A 16,948-nucleotide genomic window follows, 5' to 3' on the forward strand; every position below is an offset into this window, starting at 1 on the left:
CATAGTACTATATAATGAACACATCTGAAGATCTTTTTGGAGGGACTGTTTATTTACTGGAGCTGTTCATTTTTCTTCAAAGGGCCAAACCATATGCCTATGCAGGGACCTGGACCCAATCAGCTTAATATGACAAACAGTTCCATGAACATGCCCTCAAGTAATCATGGTTCTATGGGAGGTTATAACCATTCAGTGCCATCCTCACAGAGTATGCCAGTACAGAATCAGATGACCATGAGTCAAGGACAGCCTATGGGAAACTATGGCCCTAGACCAAATATGAACATGCAACCAAATCAAGGTAAACAAATTTTGTTGTTATTTTGTTTAGGTCAAAAAGAGTTACTGCTTAATCTTTTTAAAACTTAAATTTCTTTTTATTTTTCCATCTTATACATAAATGAATACAAGATTGAAATAAGTGGCAACAGTTGCTGTTAATCACAAAAACATAGAATTGAATTTGAGATCAACTTGCCTTTTATCCTTTGAAATTGTAATTGTTTTTCTTTTTTATACTGTTTACTTTTTGCTTGTAGGTGATGCTAGTTGACATTTCACCTGGGACCCTCTCTTTCTAATTAATTATTTAAAAAAACACAACATTATACAATCTAACACATTTTATTTACTTCACAGAGAGGCAATTTAGATGATAATTTTCTTAAAGAAGTTTTTGTTTTTCATTAATTATCTTGGCAATTGGAACCATTTAAAAAAGGCCTTCTTTATTAGAGCTTTAAAAAATCATTAATTGGTATCGATGATTCATCTGTCTACTCATTATCTTTCGGTGTCATAGGAATAAAATAATATGTATTTTATTTAGAATATGTAATTTAGAGTATGTCATATTCTCTCGGATCTTTTTAGATGAGGTAGTGTGATATCACTAAAATTAACTGTCAACTTCAGGGAATGAAGGTACCCAATTTCTTTTTTTAAAGTATTCATGTGAATAATATCTGTAAACCAGCAAGTGGCGCTCTGTCCTGCTAATTGTCTATTTGGCATATTGCCATTCCGAAGATGCCTTCATTAAGGAAAAGAATGGAATATAAAAGCATAATATAAAAATAAAATTTTCACATTTAATGTTTTCAAAATTTTATTTAAAAAACAATTGCCAAAGTATATTAACGCAAGGAAATTTTAAAGTTTATTTAACATTATAGTTAAATTTATTAATGTGAATGATATAATTTTTAAATGAAAAATGCTAAAAAGAAAAGAAGCTCACTCAGAATTTAGCTTTACGAAACTGGCACTTATTCCACATTTTTCCAAATTTATCTAGTGCCCATGATGGAATGTTTTCTTTTTCTTATTAGGTCATTTAAAGGTTCAAAGCAACAGCAAGATCCAGTCAGTGCTAGATCAGAAGGGAGTTGAGCCAGCTCAGATGTTTCTACACACAGTTTGATTACCCGCAGTGAGAACAAGAAAATTGATAATGATTCTGACAACAACTACAGTAATGATGGCACACTTCTTAGAAAACCTATAGTTAAGAAAAGGTAGGGTGTGTGCACACAAGTGGTTGTTGTAGCATGGTTTGATATGACTCATCATAAGACTTTATAAAACAAAATAATGCATGTAGCAATGTGCATGTAGTCAATATTTTTTGAAGAAGTCGAGGCATTACAGTGATTGCTCTATTCACTGTCATATATCATGCTTATGTATTTTTTCCTTCAGCTATAGCTTTTTAAATCATTTACTACTTTATTCTCTCAACTTCAGAAATTCCTTGTTAGAAAACATACTGTGAAGAAAAATGGCAGCATGTAGGTATGCTCAAGATGGTAAAGGATTTTTGAAATAAAGATAGCATGAAATTGAGGAAATTTTGCTTAAAATATGGCAGTCTTTATGTCCTTGAATTCTGTGGAAAGACAACTGTTCCTCTTTTTTGTATGTTCAGTTTTCATTTATTAGTTATGTTTTTGTCCATATTGTAGATTTTTCAAATAAATTAAATAGCTAAAAAATAACTTAAATAATTCAGTTATAGAATACAGATAGAGTTTTACTTTCTGTAACAATTTCACAAAAATGCCTTAAATGAAAGTGTTAATTTGAATCAGTGGTACTACAGAAATGCCACTACAGAAAGAACAAATTGTATACTATTGATTAAAATTATGTGTTTGGAATTTTATGTACTGGTTTTCATGTTAAAAGACCTCTTCAAATTTTGGCTTTGCTGCTTGAAAGTGGATTAGCTTGGGAAATTCACTTAACCTTGATGTCTCAGTTTCCTTATTTTCAAATAATAGAGTTGGATAAGATGTTCTTTAAGGTACATTCCAGCCTGAAGTCATGAGACTCTTTAAGTTGTCCATTTCCAAATAAGGCAGCAAAGAGATTTCCTATACTGAAATAAAGCAAAGTTTTAACCATATTAAAATTTAATTATTAAAAAAACCAGAGTTAAAATAAAGGAACAAGAAGTTACAGTTGAATTCATTGGTAAATAGATCCCCCTGTCTTGAAGGAAAGGCAGAGAATCCTAAACTACTACTACCTAACAGTGATTCCTAATATTTTTAATTTCTCCTGATTTTTAAAAAATAGAACTTAGAATTGGAAAGATCCTTAGAGAACATAATTTCTAACCCTTACATTTTACAAATGAGGAAACTAGAGCTCATATAGGTCATGTGTTTTGTCTGTATTTATAGTGTAATTATGGTAGAACTGAGAGCAGAACCAGAGACTAGCATTTCTGTTTTATATAAATCAAAAATAGAATGTAGAAACTTCCTGATAGTTCTGTGATCTCAAGTGGTTCTCATTGTATCAGTGGAAAGGAGGAAAATAATAAAGGACTAGCATATTTAAGTTAGTATTATTTTTTCATGCCTATTTCCATATTATTCATTTTTGCTAAAGAGTGATTTTTTTAAAAAGCCTAAACCCCAAATCACATACCCATATATATACATATATGTGATAAGCAATGTCATATGTTTTGCTTTTGCATTTCTACTTCCATAGTTTTTTCTCTCAATGTGGATAGCATTCTTTTATGTAAGTCCTTCAGGAGTGTACTGGCTTATTGCATTGCTACTAGTAGCAAGGCCCATTACATTGGATTTTTCCACAATGTTTTACTTTCTGTGTACAATGTCCTTCTGGTTCTGCTCATTTCACTCTATATCAGTTTATTGAGGTTCTCCCAGTTCATATGGAATCCCTATAGCATAATAGTATTCTGTCACCATAATATACTGCAATTTGTTCAGCCATTCCCCAATTGAGGAACACCCCCTCCTTTTCCAATTTTTAGCCACCACAAATAGTGCAGCTGTGAATATTTTTGTACAAGTATTTTCCCTCATTATCTCTTTGGAGTCCAAGCCCAGCAGTGGTTCAAAGGGTATGCATTATTTTAAAGCTCTTTGTGTATAATTCCAAATTGCCTTCCAGAATGGCTGGATTAATTCACAACTCCACCAGCAAAAGCATTAGTGTCGGGGCAGCTGGGTAGCTCAGTGGAGTGAGAGTCAGGCCTAGAGACAGGAGGTCCTAGGTTCAAACCCAGCCTCAGCCACTTCCCAGCTGTGTGACCCTGGGCAAGTCACTTGACCCCCATTGCCCACCCTTACCAATCTTCCACCTATGAGACAATACACCGAAGTACAAGGGTTTAAAAAAAAAGTTAAAAAAAAAAAAGCATTAGTGTCCCAATTTTGCCACAACTCCTCCAATATTTATTATTTTCCTTTACTGTCATATTGGCCAATCTGCTAGGTGTGAGGTTTTGATTTGCATTTCTCTAATTATGAGAGATTTAGAACACTTTTTCATGTGCTTATTGATAGTTTTGATTTGTTTATCTGAAAACTGCCTGTTCCTGTCCTTTGACCATTTGTTAATTGGGGAATGGCTTGGGTTTTTTTTTGTACAATTGACTTAGCTCCTCATAAAATTAAGAAATTAGACCTTTGTCAGAGGTTTTTGTTGTAAAATTTTTTCCCCAATTTGTTACTTCCCTCCTAATTTGGTTGCATTGGTTTTGTTTGTATAGAAACTTTTTAATTTAATGTAATCAGAATTATTCATTTTATATTTTGTAGTGTTCTCTATTTCCTGTGTGGTCTTAAAGTCCATCTTTTCCCATAGATCTGACAAGTATACTATTCTATGTTCACCTACTTATGATTTCCCTCTTTATATTTAAGTCACTCACTCTGAGTTAATCTTGGTATAGGGTGTACGATGTTGCTGTGAATCTAATTTCTCCCAAACTTGTTTCCAGTTCTCCCAGCAGCTTTTGTCAAATAGTGGGTTCTTGTCCTAAAAGCCTGGATCTTTGGGTTTATTGAACACTATCTTGCTACTGTCATTTACCCCAAGTTCTATCGATCCACTGTTCTGTCTCTAAGCAAGTACTATAATGGAGTTTTGATGATCACTGCTTTATAGTATAGTTTGAGATTTGGTAAAGCTAGGCCTTCACATTTTTTTTTCATTATTTCCCTTGATATTCTTGATCTTTTGTTTTTCCAGATCAACTTCCTAATAATTTTTTCTAATTGTATAAAAAAGTATTTTGGTAGTTTGGTAGGTATAGCACTGAATAAATAAATTAATTTAGGTAGGATTGTCATTTTTATTATATTAGCTCATCCTACTCATGAGCAATCAATGTTTAGATTTTTTTAGATCTATTTTATTTATCCATTTGTTTAGATCTAGTTTTATTTGTGTGAAGTGTTTTGTGGTTATGTTCATATAATTCCTGAATTTGCCTTGGCAAGTAGATTCCCAGGTATTTTATCTTGTCTATAGTAATTTTAAATGGAGTTTCTCTTTCTAACTCTTACTGCTGGGTTTTGTTGGAAACACATAGGGATTTTGATGATTTATATGTGTTTATTTTGTACCCTTCAACTTTGCTAAAGTTATTGATTGTTTCTACTGGTTTTTTTTTGTTGTTGATTTTCTTGGATTCTCTAGGTATACCATCATGTCATCTGCAAAGAGTGATAGTTTAGTTTTCTCATTGCCTACTTGATCCCTTCAATTTCTTTTTCTCCTCTAATTGCTACTGCTAGCATTTCTAGTACAAAATTAAATAATAGAGGTGATAATGAGCATCCCTGCTTCACTCCTGATCTCATTGGGAAGGCATCTAATTTATCCCCATTGCAGATGATGCTTGCTGATGATTTTAAATAAATACTGTTTATTATTTTGAGGAAAGGCCCTTCTATTCTTATACTTTCTAGTGTTTTCAATAGGAATGGGTGTTGTATTTTGTCAAAGGCCTTTTCTGCATCTGTTGAGATAATCATGTGATTTCTATTGGTCAGTTATGTGGGTGATTTTCCTAATATTAAACCATCTTTGCATTCCTGGTATAAATCCTACCTGGTCATAGTGAACAATCCTTGTGATAACTTGTAGCTTTTAGCTAATATTTTTGCATATATGTTCATTAAGGTTATTGGTCTATAGTTTTCCTTCTCTGTTTTTGGTAAGCTTGGAAATCAGTACCATATTTGTATCAAAAAGAATTTGGTAAGACCCTTTTTTTGACTATTTTGTCAAATAGTTTGTAGAGTATTGGGATTAATTTATCTTTAAGTGTTTGATAGAATTCACTTGTGAATCCATCTGACCCTGGTGATTTTTTTCTTAGGGAGTTTTAAGTTAGTATTATTGAAAGGGCTACAACTTACTAATTGAAGGAAAATACTTTTCTCCATCTTATTAAATAATGACAAGTTCATAATAATCAACCACAGAGAGTAGAAAAAATTTTAAGTTGACATAGGTGAATTTTTAACCTCAGGTGATGTGTGGATTTAGGTGGGGAAAGAATTACATTTTTGTTTCAAAGTCATTACTTTCCTTTGTCTTCTTGTGTGTTTTGTTTTCTGTATTTACAAACATGATACTGAATATAGGTCCCTGGGCCTCACCAGGCTGCCCTGCTGGCCTATGGCACAAACAAGGTAAAGAGTCCTCATCTAGAGTAATACTCTTATTTTACTCAAGAGGAAACAGACCCAAAAAGGTTAAGTAACTTGCCCAAGGTCATGTAAGTAGCTAAAGAATGAAAAGAACATTCTTGGAGGGGCAGAAGCATGATATAGTGAAAAGAGGATTGGACTGAGTGGGAGATCTGGATCCATTGATGTATTCTTAACATTTCATTGACTTGTGTGATCATGGGCAAGTTACTTAATTCCTCTGAGCCTAATTATGCTTACACCACCTACTTCACAGGATTATTGTGAGGACAGTAATTTGTGAACATTAAAATGCTATATAAGAGTGATAAAGTAAATTTCAACTAAAGGAATCGTGGTAAAAATTTTAGTATTTAGAGATGAAAATTCTTTAAGAAAAATCATCATAAGAAATTAAGGTCCCTTTATCAGGTCACTACTACAGTTTGTATTTACAGATTTACATTTGTTTCATCATTAGTTGATAATTGGTTGAGCTTTCAGTGGTATTGACACAGCATGTTATTTTGTCTTGAATTTTTGTTGTTACATTGGAAGCTTTTTGAGTTTTAGGAGATTTTGTTAATGATAGTGCAGATTAGAATTCTAGCAACATAAATCTCTAGAAGGCGACTAGATGCTTAAGGAGAAAAGAAGTTTTAGATAATTTTGAACTCCTAGCATGATGTTGCTTTTTAAACATGGAAATTAGCCCAACATAGCTAATTTTGTCCCATTCTAATATGGAGTTATTTTCATTTGTGATTAGACATTTGTCCATTGATTAGCATTTAGATCACTACCAGGCAGGGTCTGGGTTCAAAACAGAATTGATCTATCTGGTAAGATGGGTAAGGTTACTAGGAAAGGAAAAGTGACACTAGAGAACTCACTAGAAAGACAGAGACTTAAAAAAAACCTCATGCCTTTTTATTGAATATTTTGCTGTTTGGAGAGTCCTCATAAAAGGGGGAGGTATTTATGTCTGAAAGCCCTTATGATGTACAGTAAAGTGTATTGATTGGAAGAAACCTTAATTTTGATGAGACTGAAAACTGAAATGAGAGGAAGGAGATTCTCTAGAGATGATGGTAAGAATTATACCAGATATTGAAATAAATCTAATAGAATGCTCTATTAAAGGAATACATAGATAGGATCTTAAGATTTAGGGGCTAAAAACATCTTTAAGATAATATAACCTAATGTCCTTATTTTACAGATGAGGAAACTGAGGATAGCTTTCCCAAGCTCACTCAAGTGACAAGTAGCAGAGCCAGAATTTGAATCCAGGTCCTCAAATGTAAAAATTTCTTGCCTGACATATAACAAGTATCATTTGTATTTTATGCCATTCTAAATAATCTTTCCTGTAAGGAAATTCTTTTACCTCTTCCTCCTTCTCACTACTGTCAATTATATATGTAATTGAGTACTTCTAGCCAGCTAGTGCTCTTGGGCAGTTGGATAGTGGGCTAGAAATATTTGTGATTGCTTCATTTCTGGCTGATTATTACTATTACAATGCTGTGTCTAGTTGATATTTTCTCTTTTAAGGACTTTAAGTCTCAAGGCTTTAAGAACTTTCAGTCTTTCTACTCCCCTGATTTCTTTACCTCACGTGTACATTCCTCTTCTTTCTCAACCATGAATTCACCTCAGGATTTACTGAAATCAAGATCATTAGGCATTAGTCTCTTTTATTTCTTTGACTCCAACTCCTCTTTCTTCTGGATCTTTTAATATTTCCTTGTCCTATCTTCCATTTTTCCTTCAGATATATATACTAGTTTCTCCTTTTTTTTTTTTTTTTTTTTAAATTTTTGCTTGTTTACTATTTGTTTTCTTCCTTTCCTGAATAAACTCATAGTTAGTGGTCTGAGCTTGGTGTTTTTCATATCCTTACTCATCCATTTAATCACCTACTTTTTCATGAGATAGTGTAACAATTTAACATAGTAGCTCTTTCTTCCTCTTGATAAACACTTGACTAAAACTTTCTTGAAAATCTTTCTCATTTAATTTCTTCGATACTTCTTAGTTCTCTTTCCTTTTGTTTCTAACTTCGTTTCTTTTTTTCCCTTAATTTTTCTTTTTTTCTCAGTTTGATCATTCCTCAACATTCTGTCCTCTGATCACTAAACTCTAACACTATCCCTTCTCCCCCTCCCTTTCTTTTCTCCTTCCCTCTTCTTTTTGTCTTCTCTTCTTCTCTCCTCCTTCCCTTTTTTAGAAGTCCATCTAATTCTGTGTTTTTTTAGCTTTCACATTAATGTTAAATTTGTGCCAAGTATTACCTAAACTTTAGCACACCTTTTCATTTTCTCAAAAACTAGATTTTTATTGATATAAATTTATATCATCTACTTTTCCCACTGTATCCTTCCCCTAGCCTCGCCAAGAAAGCCATTCTTAATAATAAAGAATAAAGGAACTTTGGCAAAGTTTCCCATCCTGGAAAATAATTTGGAACTCTCAAAAAAAGTGGTCAAACCTTTTATACTCATTGACCCAGAGATTCCTATATTAGGAAATGAAGAATTCAGAGAAACATGAGAGAATATGTATTTATTGATGCAGAGAGAAATTAATTTTCAGGATCAGGAACACAATTGACACAACTACTTTACTAAATAACATATATGAAAAAAGAACATTAATAAGAAGTTTACTTTGAGTCATTATAATGACAATATTGGTTCTTGAGAACATATGAAAAATACTTTTCTTGTCTTAGTAGAGACATGAGGCTTTGGAAATCAGGGTATTAAATATACTACTAGATGCAATATCTAATTAAATATACTACTAGATCCTTGTTTCTGCTTAATAAATTTTCTTTGTTACAAAGATAGGAGTAGATAGGGGGAGTTAAGAAGGAGACTCAACCTGGAAATGCTTGTCACATATAACAAAAGGCATTAGTAAAAATTAGTTTTAAAAGAATTAGCCACATTACTGAATTCCTTATATTTAACTATTTTTCTTCTATTATTTCTAAGTTATCCTTGATTATTAACATAGAATTTTGAAATTTCTATTGTAAATATTTTATACACACCATACTTATATTATGAATGTGTGTTCAATAGGAGTATTCCTCTGGTGTTACATAGTATTACTACTCTACACCATTACAACTTTTGACCACATCCTCTTATGAATTTAATACCAGGGGCCCACTCAATTTACTGAAGTCCTATGCTAAATTACTTCAGTGTAATTTATTGTTTGTGATAATTGACAGTTGTCTCATACCACTATGCCTTTCTGATGTCATTTGGGTAATCCTCAACTTTAGATTTTTTGAGGCAGTACTAATATACTATAGCATTTGGTAACTCAAAACCATTATGATTATCATCAGACAAATTTCCTTATTAGAAATAAGAGCCTTTCTTTTAGGGAAAAACTTGGTATCAACTTGATATTCAGAGCAGTTGGGAAGGGAGGATACTAGCAGCTGAAGACAATAGGAGAGGTTTTGTATAAATGTTGGGAATAGAATTGCATCTTTTTTTAAAATACAAAAAGGGGATTATTCTATATTAAGTTCCATTTCAATTTAAAAATAATATAATAAATTCTACATGTTTTGAAAGTCTCCTACTTGGGCTTCTTTTTGAATGTCTCTTCTCTTACATTTTATAAGTTAGAACAGTTTTATTGGCATTAGTATTGCTAAACTCTTTCTTCCCCTATTCTTCCTCCCCTATTAATAGAGAGATAGAAAGGAGAAAAGAACCTCTATTTTTTTTTTTTTTAAATCATAGTCAAGCAAATTGAAACCATACAGTGGTCATCAAAAAATGTCGTTTCCTCGTTTTGGTTGTGTCCAACTCTGACTGCATTTGGAGTTTTCTTGGTAAAGATACAGGAATGGTTGCTATTTTCTTCTCCACCTCATTTTACAGATGAGGGAACTGAGACAAAGTAGGGTTAAGTGACTTGCCCAGCATCACATAGATAGTGTCTGAGACTAGATTTGAGCTCAGGTTTTCCTGACTCCAATCTGAGTGCTTTATCCACTATTGCTACACACACACACACACACACACACACACACACACACACACACACCTGTCTCTCTCACTTGTCTCTAAGTAGGCAGGTAACCTGCATTATCATTGGTCCTCAGGAGACATGGTTGGTCAGTCATTGCTTTGATTGAAGTTAAGACTTTCAAAGTTGTGTGTCTTTTTAATATGGTTTTTGTATAAATTGTTCTACTTGCTGAGCTGTCAGTTTATACTATCTAGGATTCTCTGAAATGTATCTTTCCTTATTCATTATGGTTATATTTCATTACATTCATTTGCTACAATTTCTTTTGTTATCTCCTGTTGTCTAAAAAGCAGTCTAAGGGGGCAGCTGGGTAGCTCAGTGGATCGAGAGCCAGGCGTAGAGATGGGAAGTCTTTGGTTCAAATTTGGCCTCAGACACTTCCCAACTGTGTGACCCTGGGCAAGTCACTTAACCCCTATTGCCTAGCCCTTACCATTCTTCTGCCTTGGAGCCAATATAGAATATTGACTCTAAGACAGAAGGTAAGGTTTTTTAAAAAATAAAAAGCAATCTAAGATTCTAGTTCCTTTCTTCCCCCTCTCTTTTAATTCTCCTTCAGAATCAAGAAGTTTGTTTTACTTTTGACTTCCCAGTTTTATTCTGCCTTCTAACCTTGCCCTCCACTCCCACTCCAGTTGTTTCCATGGTCAGTTTGATGTATTTCTGCATCAATATGTTGGGTATGTTTGTGTTCAAGAACTCTGTGATTGTTTCAGGTAAGAATGAGGTTCATTTGATGCCTCCTCTTCTCACCTTTTCCTCTTTGTATACTTTTCTCATATACCCCAGTAACAAGATCAACCTCTTCCATTCCCCTTTGTGTTACTGTATTCCTTTTTCCCCACTTCATATTCCTCAGAATAAAACCAGTTTATACTGAGGACCCATGTTTTTTTTTATTTAACTCTCTTAGTATCTCTTGATGAACCTTAATATTTTGAAGGGACATGTACTATTCTCCATTTGAATGTTAGTACTATATCATATCACTCAAAAATTTTTTACCTTCCTAGGTTTCTCTGTACTTGTGTTTCTGTTTCAAAGTTTCTACTTTGCTCTGGTCTTCCATCAGAAGTATTTGAAATTCTTCTGTTCCCTTAAAGGGGATTCCTTCATACTATGCCATGTAAGATAGATTATTTTTGGCTGAAAGCCTTTATCTTTGGACTTTCTAAGTATTATATTGCAAAATCTTTCATTTGTATTAGAAGCATTTTTTCATTTGATATGAGAGTACTGGATTTTGGTTATGATAGTCCTTGGATTTTCCTTATGGGGTTTCTTTCAGGATATAATTATTTGATTCTGTTTGTCTTTGCCTTTTCCATTACTTCTAGTGAATTTAGGCAGTTTTGTTTTATGATTTCTTATATTTTATAGCCATTTAAAAAAAATAATGGTTTTCAAAGAATAAAATGATTCTTAAATAATCTCTTTTACGTCTTTTTCAGGTCAGTTGTTATTGATAGCTGATCTTTTTTTTCTCCCTCCACTCTTGATTTTATTCTACTATTTCTTGTTGCTTCATAAATTAATTGATTTCTCTTTGCTCTATTCTAATTTCTCAAGTACCTACTTCTTGGGTTAGATTTTTGCCACTTTCTTTTTTGTTCCAAACTATTCTCCTCAACAGCTTTTATTTCATCATTTATCTTTTGCTTTATTTCTTGTAGGTGATCATGTCGTCCTTGTGCAAAATACGTTTTTTTCCTTTGAGTTTGCAGTTGTTTTGGAGTGCTCTTTTTTGAGGGATTTACTAGGTATAATTTTTGATACCATAATTGTGTTTTTACTGGTTTGCTTACCTCTCAACCTTTAGTTCCTAAATTAAGTTTATACCCTAATTCAGATGTACCTCTTGGGTATGCTTTAGGGTGGAATGGTCAGCCTTGCTACATTGCCTGGGTTCCTTTACTGGCATCTGTTGCCCAAGGGTAGGTCTTTAAGGTTCAGAGCAGTGGATTCCATATTCTGTCTCTTAGTCATGCTGCTATACTACCCCATGTTGGCACTGTCTTGGATGGGGGTGGGGGTGGGGGGACGACGACTCTTTTCCTATTGTCTCTGGGCTTCAGACTGACTTTTTATGCCTTTTTGAGATGGAAGAATTCACTTACTCTTTAGTTCCTCATTCAATTTCTTGATTATTATTAGGTTTATTTTAAACTTAAGGGATTTGTTGGAGTATGTATGTGGGAGCTAGGCAGTCATTTGTTGTTCAGGAATCTTATCTTGTCAGGAATATACCAGATAGACACATTTACTCCAGTTGTGCACTGTTAACTTAATTTAGCTTTGTAATAGTAAGATGGTCAGCCTAAGCAGGTCCACATAGTTAAATGAATAAAGAATGCATATGATATCCTTTTTAGGAGGCAGTCTATTATATCATTCCACTTATATATCTATCTTGGGCATATAATGCCAATGAATGATGAACCTAATCCTGAGTCGAATCAGGAATAAAAGATTGGACTAGATTGCGTTTGGGAAATTGTGTAGCACTTTCAGTAATCCTAAAACTGCTTCTTAATTTGAGAGACCCATGTTTCCCTGGTCATACTTTATGGTTGCAAGTCATGAAATACTATGTTCTAAGGAAAATAACTATTTTAGGTAATCCCAAGAGAAGACTCATGGGTGGGTCTAAGGAGATTGTCACCCATTGCCAGTTAGATCTAATACTTAGGAAATGGAGTAAAAATATCAAGGAGGTCAGTTATAACTGGAAAAGGAACTGAGTCATGTGGTGAGCTGAAAGCATAAGGTAGAAAGAAAACTTCAATATTTATTTCACTGAAGGTGTCCATAAAGTATGTTGTTTTTAAACAAAACTTTCAGTATGTTGGGCATGTGTATTTTATGGAAGAACATTGATTAGAATCATATAAATGGAAAAGTTTTAGATGTGGGACAGTTTGAATCAAAAAGGGAGTGAGGAAGACCACCAATATCATAAGCTAGTAGATTAAAGTATATCAAAACAACTATAACCTTAAATTTAGGAACCTCAATGAAAAATTTCAGAGAGCATTCCCATCTCTATTCTCTTTGCTTTTTAATTGTAGATTTCCAGTTATTCTCTGTAATGCAGTGTTAGAATTTTTAACCTGAAGTAGTTGTCCTCAAAATACATTTGAGCTCCATAGCAGTATACCTAGATATCTTCACCCTTAAAGTAAAAGGTAGGATTGGGGAATCATATTATGATAACTTTAAAATGTGATTTTTTATGCTTTTATGTTTATTCAGTTTCTATTGACTTAAAAATTCTTGAGTTTTATTTTTACTTCGTTTCAGGTGTTCTAGGAAAACAGAAGAGATTAGGGTATAATCAACAGTATGATATTATCACAGAATCAAATAAAGGTTAGGAGCTTTGCTTGGGATAGATGATTGGAGAAGAGTAAATGTCCCAATTTTCAAAAAAAAGAGAGAATAGATTCTTCAGGCTAAAAGGTTGATGAACTTGACTTTGATTCCTGGGAAAATTCTAGACTAGATCTTTAAAGAGGTGGTTGGCTAATATGTAGATATGGAAAGTGAGGTTATACAACACTCCCATGGCTTAATTTCATTTTCTTTTTTGACAGGATGATTCAATGGGTAGTTAAAGAGAACGTTGTGATTATAGTTTAACTAGATTTTAGCAAAGCTTTGTATAATATTGCTATCTTGTTTTAATGGAGAAGAGATTGAGAGGCGAATTGATGATAATCAAAAAAAGTAGATTCAGACTTGGTTAAAAGACCATAATTTATATCAGTATGGATGGAGGTCTCCAGTGGAGTCATACAAGGATTTATTCTTGAGCCTGTACTCTAACATTTTTATCAGTGTTTTAGATAAAGGAAAAGATGGTATGCTCATCACATTTGGAAATAATATAGAGCTAGAAATTATAACTAACACATAGATAAGAGTATCTAAAAGGATATTAACAGGCCATAGTATTGAGTTGAATATAATTAGGCGAAATTAAGTGGATATAAATGTAAAAGTATTCAATGTGCATATAATAATTTAAATTCACAAGTACAAGATAGAGGGAGACATGATTAGATAGCAGTTCTGAAAAATATCTGGGGATTTTAGTGGATTGAGATCTCAGTATGATGTGGCAGGCAAAAATAATATGTGATCTTTAAGAAGAGCATAACTTTGAGGAATTGGGTGGTGATACATTGTACTCTTGTCCTCATTATACCCCATCTGGAATATTGTGTTCAGTGGTTTAAGAACTACAATGACCAGCGGGGATAGTATTCAAAGAAGGGTAACCAAGATGGTGAAGGACCTTGAGTATATGTTATATAAGGATGGATTGAAGGAATTAGGTATGTTTAGTTTGGAAAAATCAGGAGGCATAAGAAAGCTGTCTTCAAGTGTTTGAAAGGCTGTCATGTGAAGAGAGGCATTAGACTTGATTGTTTGACCCCAGAGGACAAAACCATTAATAAATTGGTAGAAGTTGCAAAGAGACAAGTTTAGTCTTTAAAAAAAATTTATTTTTAAACCTTTACCTTCTGTCTTAATCAATACTGTGTATTGGTTCTAAGGCAGAAGAGCACTAAGAGCTAGGCAATTGGGGTTTAGTGACTTGCCCAGGATAATAGTTAGGAAGTGTTTGAGGTTACATTTGAACCTAGAACCTCCCATCTCTAGGCCTGGCTTTCAATCCACTAAACCAACTAGCTGCCCCCAATTTTAGTCTTAATATCAGGAAAAATTACTAAGAATTAGAGTTGTGTAAAAGTGGAATGATCTACCTTATGGTAGGTTGGTCCTTCTTGAATGACTTATATATGGCTAATATGTTTCTGGAATTGAATTTAATCTCAAGGGTGAAAATGTTAAATCTATTGAATATTGAATCATTTCTTTTTTTTCCTCAATTATACATGTATCATGCAAAACATTTCCATATTGTTCATTCTTGTAAGAGAATATTCATATAAAACCCAAACTCCAAAGGAAAAACACAAATAAACTAAAGTGAAAAGTAGTATGCTTTGATCTACATTCTGACTCCCATCAGTTCTTTCTCTGGAGGAGTATAGCATTCTTTGTCATAAAATCCTTCAGAATGGTTCTGGATCACTGTATTGCTAAGCGTAGTCTATCAGGGTGGATCACCCCACAGTGTTGCTGTTACTGTGTACAATGTCCTCCTGTTTCTGCTTATTTCACTCTGCATCAGTTCATGTAGGTCTTTCCAGCTTTTTCTGAAATCCTGTTCATCATTTACAGCACAATAGTATTCTATCACTATCATCTACTACAATTTGTTTAATCATTCATTCCCCATTTGATGAACATCCTCTGAATTTCTAATTCTTTCCACCACAAAAAGAGCAGCTCTAAATATTTTTGTATAAGTATGTCCTTACCCCCTTTTTTTGATCTCTTTGAGATACAGCTCTAGGTGTGGCATTATTGGATTAAAGGGTATGCTTTGCTTTATAGCCCTTTGGGCATAGTTCCAAATTGTCTTCCAGAATGGTTAGATCAGATCACAACTCTATCAACAATACATTAATGTCCCAATTTTGCTATACCCCCTCCAAAACTTAGCACTTTTATTTACTATCATATTGACCAATTTGATGGGTGTGAGGTTGTACCTCAGTTTTAATTTGCATTTCTTTAATCAAGAAAAATATAGTGTTTTTTCACATGATTATTGATAGCTTTGATTTCTTCATCTGAAAACTGCTTTCATATCCTTTGACCCTTTGTCAATTGACCTGTATTCTTATACATCTTAGTTCTCTATATTGAGAAATGAGGTCTTTATCAGAGAAATTTGCTATAAAATTTTTTTCCCAGTTTGTTTCCATTTTAATCTTGTTTACATTGGTTTCATTTGTACAAATTTAACATTTAATTTAACATAGTCAAAGTTATTCATTTTACATCTTTACATGTAATGTTCTTTATCTCTTTCTTGGTCATAATGAATTTGTTAATTTCCAAGATCCCTGTCAGTTTTAGAATTCCATTATTCTAGACATATTGGCTATCCCTGTTGATGTGACTTGTCCTTTGGACAAATGGATTGGTGATGGGTCTTTGTTTTTGTTTTGGGTTGTGGTTTTGTTGGGTATGAAAAACTCCAGATGTAGAAACTTCTTTCAGCAATTTGAACCAGCAACTTCCATATAAGTTGTGTTCTTAGAAAGTCGTCTTTGTCACTGAGGAGTTAACTAACTTGCTTGTGGCCATGTAACTAATGGCAGCACTTGAAATTTTGTTTTTCCTTATTTGCCTTTCTATCCTATCACAACACAGATGTTCTTAATAGTAGGTCTTAGGTCAAGTATTTGTTTTCATTAAAATATTTTAGAAAATGTATTTACTGTAAATCCATATTACCATTTTTGAAGATCACTCACAGAATTTTTCAGATACATTAAAACATAAATCTTAAGCTTATGCTGTTTTTTTAAAGAACAGTTTTCATTTACTTTACTACTTTGATTTCACTTGAAAAATTGCTGAAAAACATAGTATAAAATTTGCAAAATGTTATAAATTCATTCCTTTTGAGCATTTGAACAGCCTTGTGAGATAGATATCTCAATTATTATTGTTCCAATTTTATAGCTAAAAAGTTGTTAGGACGTACAATGGATAAAGCATCAGACCTGGAGTTAGGAAGGCAAGATTCTTAACTTCTGGCTGCTTCAGTTTTTTCATCTCTGAAATGAAGATAATAATAGCACATACCTTTTGGTTATTGTGAAAATAAAATGAGATAATATTTGTAATGCACTTTGCAAATCTTTCAAGTGCTATATAAATGTTGACTGATGAAGAATAAGAAGATACTCATACTCAAAAGATATTAAGTAACTTGATTATGGTCATATGGCTTACAGGGTTCAACAGGTTTTTAGTACTACTCTTCCAAG

The 16,948-nt window shown here is 33.2% G+C and overlaps 1 protein-coding gene across 2 annotated transcripts in view; it reads left to right on the top strand.

Moving 5' to 3' along the window:
- Positions 1 to 16,948, top strand: part of SS18 (SS18 subunit of BAF chromatin remodeling complex) — a 99,506-nt gene that overhangs the window by 50,348 nt on the left and 32,210 nt on the right. For both annotated transcript variants that reach the window (XM_044666509.1, XM_044666515.1), the window contains exon 5: positions 83 to 304. In XM_044666509.1, coding sequence (XP_044522444.1) covers positions 83 to 304 — 222 coding nt within the window. The remainder of the gene's footprint in view (positions 1 to 82; positions 305 to 16,948) is intronic.

Source organism: Gracilinanus agilis, chromosome 1 (genome assembly GCF_016433145.1).
Source record: "Gracilinanus agilis isolate LMUSP501 chromosome 1, AgileGrace, whole genome shotgun sequence".
NCBI lineage: Eukaryota > Metazoa > Chordata > Mammalia > Didelphimorphia > Didelphidae > Gracilinanus > Gracilinanus agilis.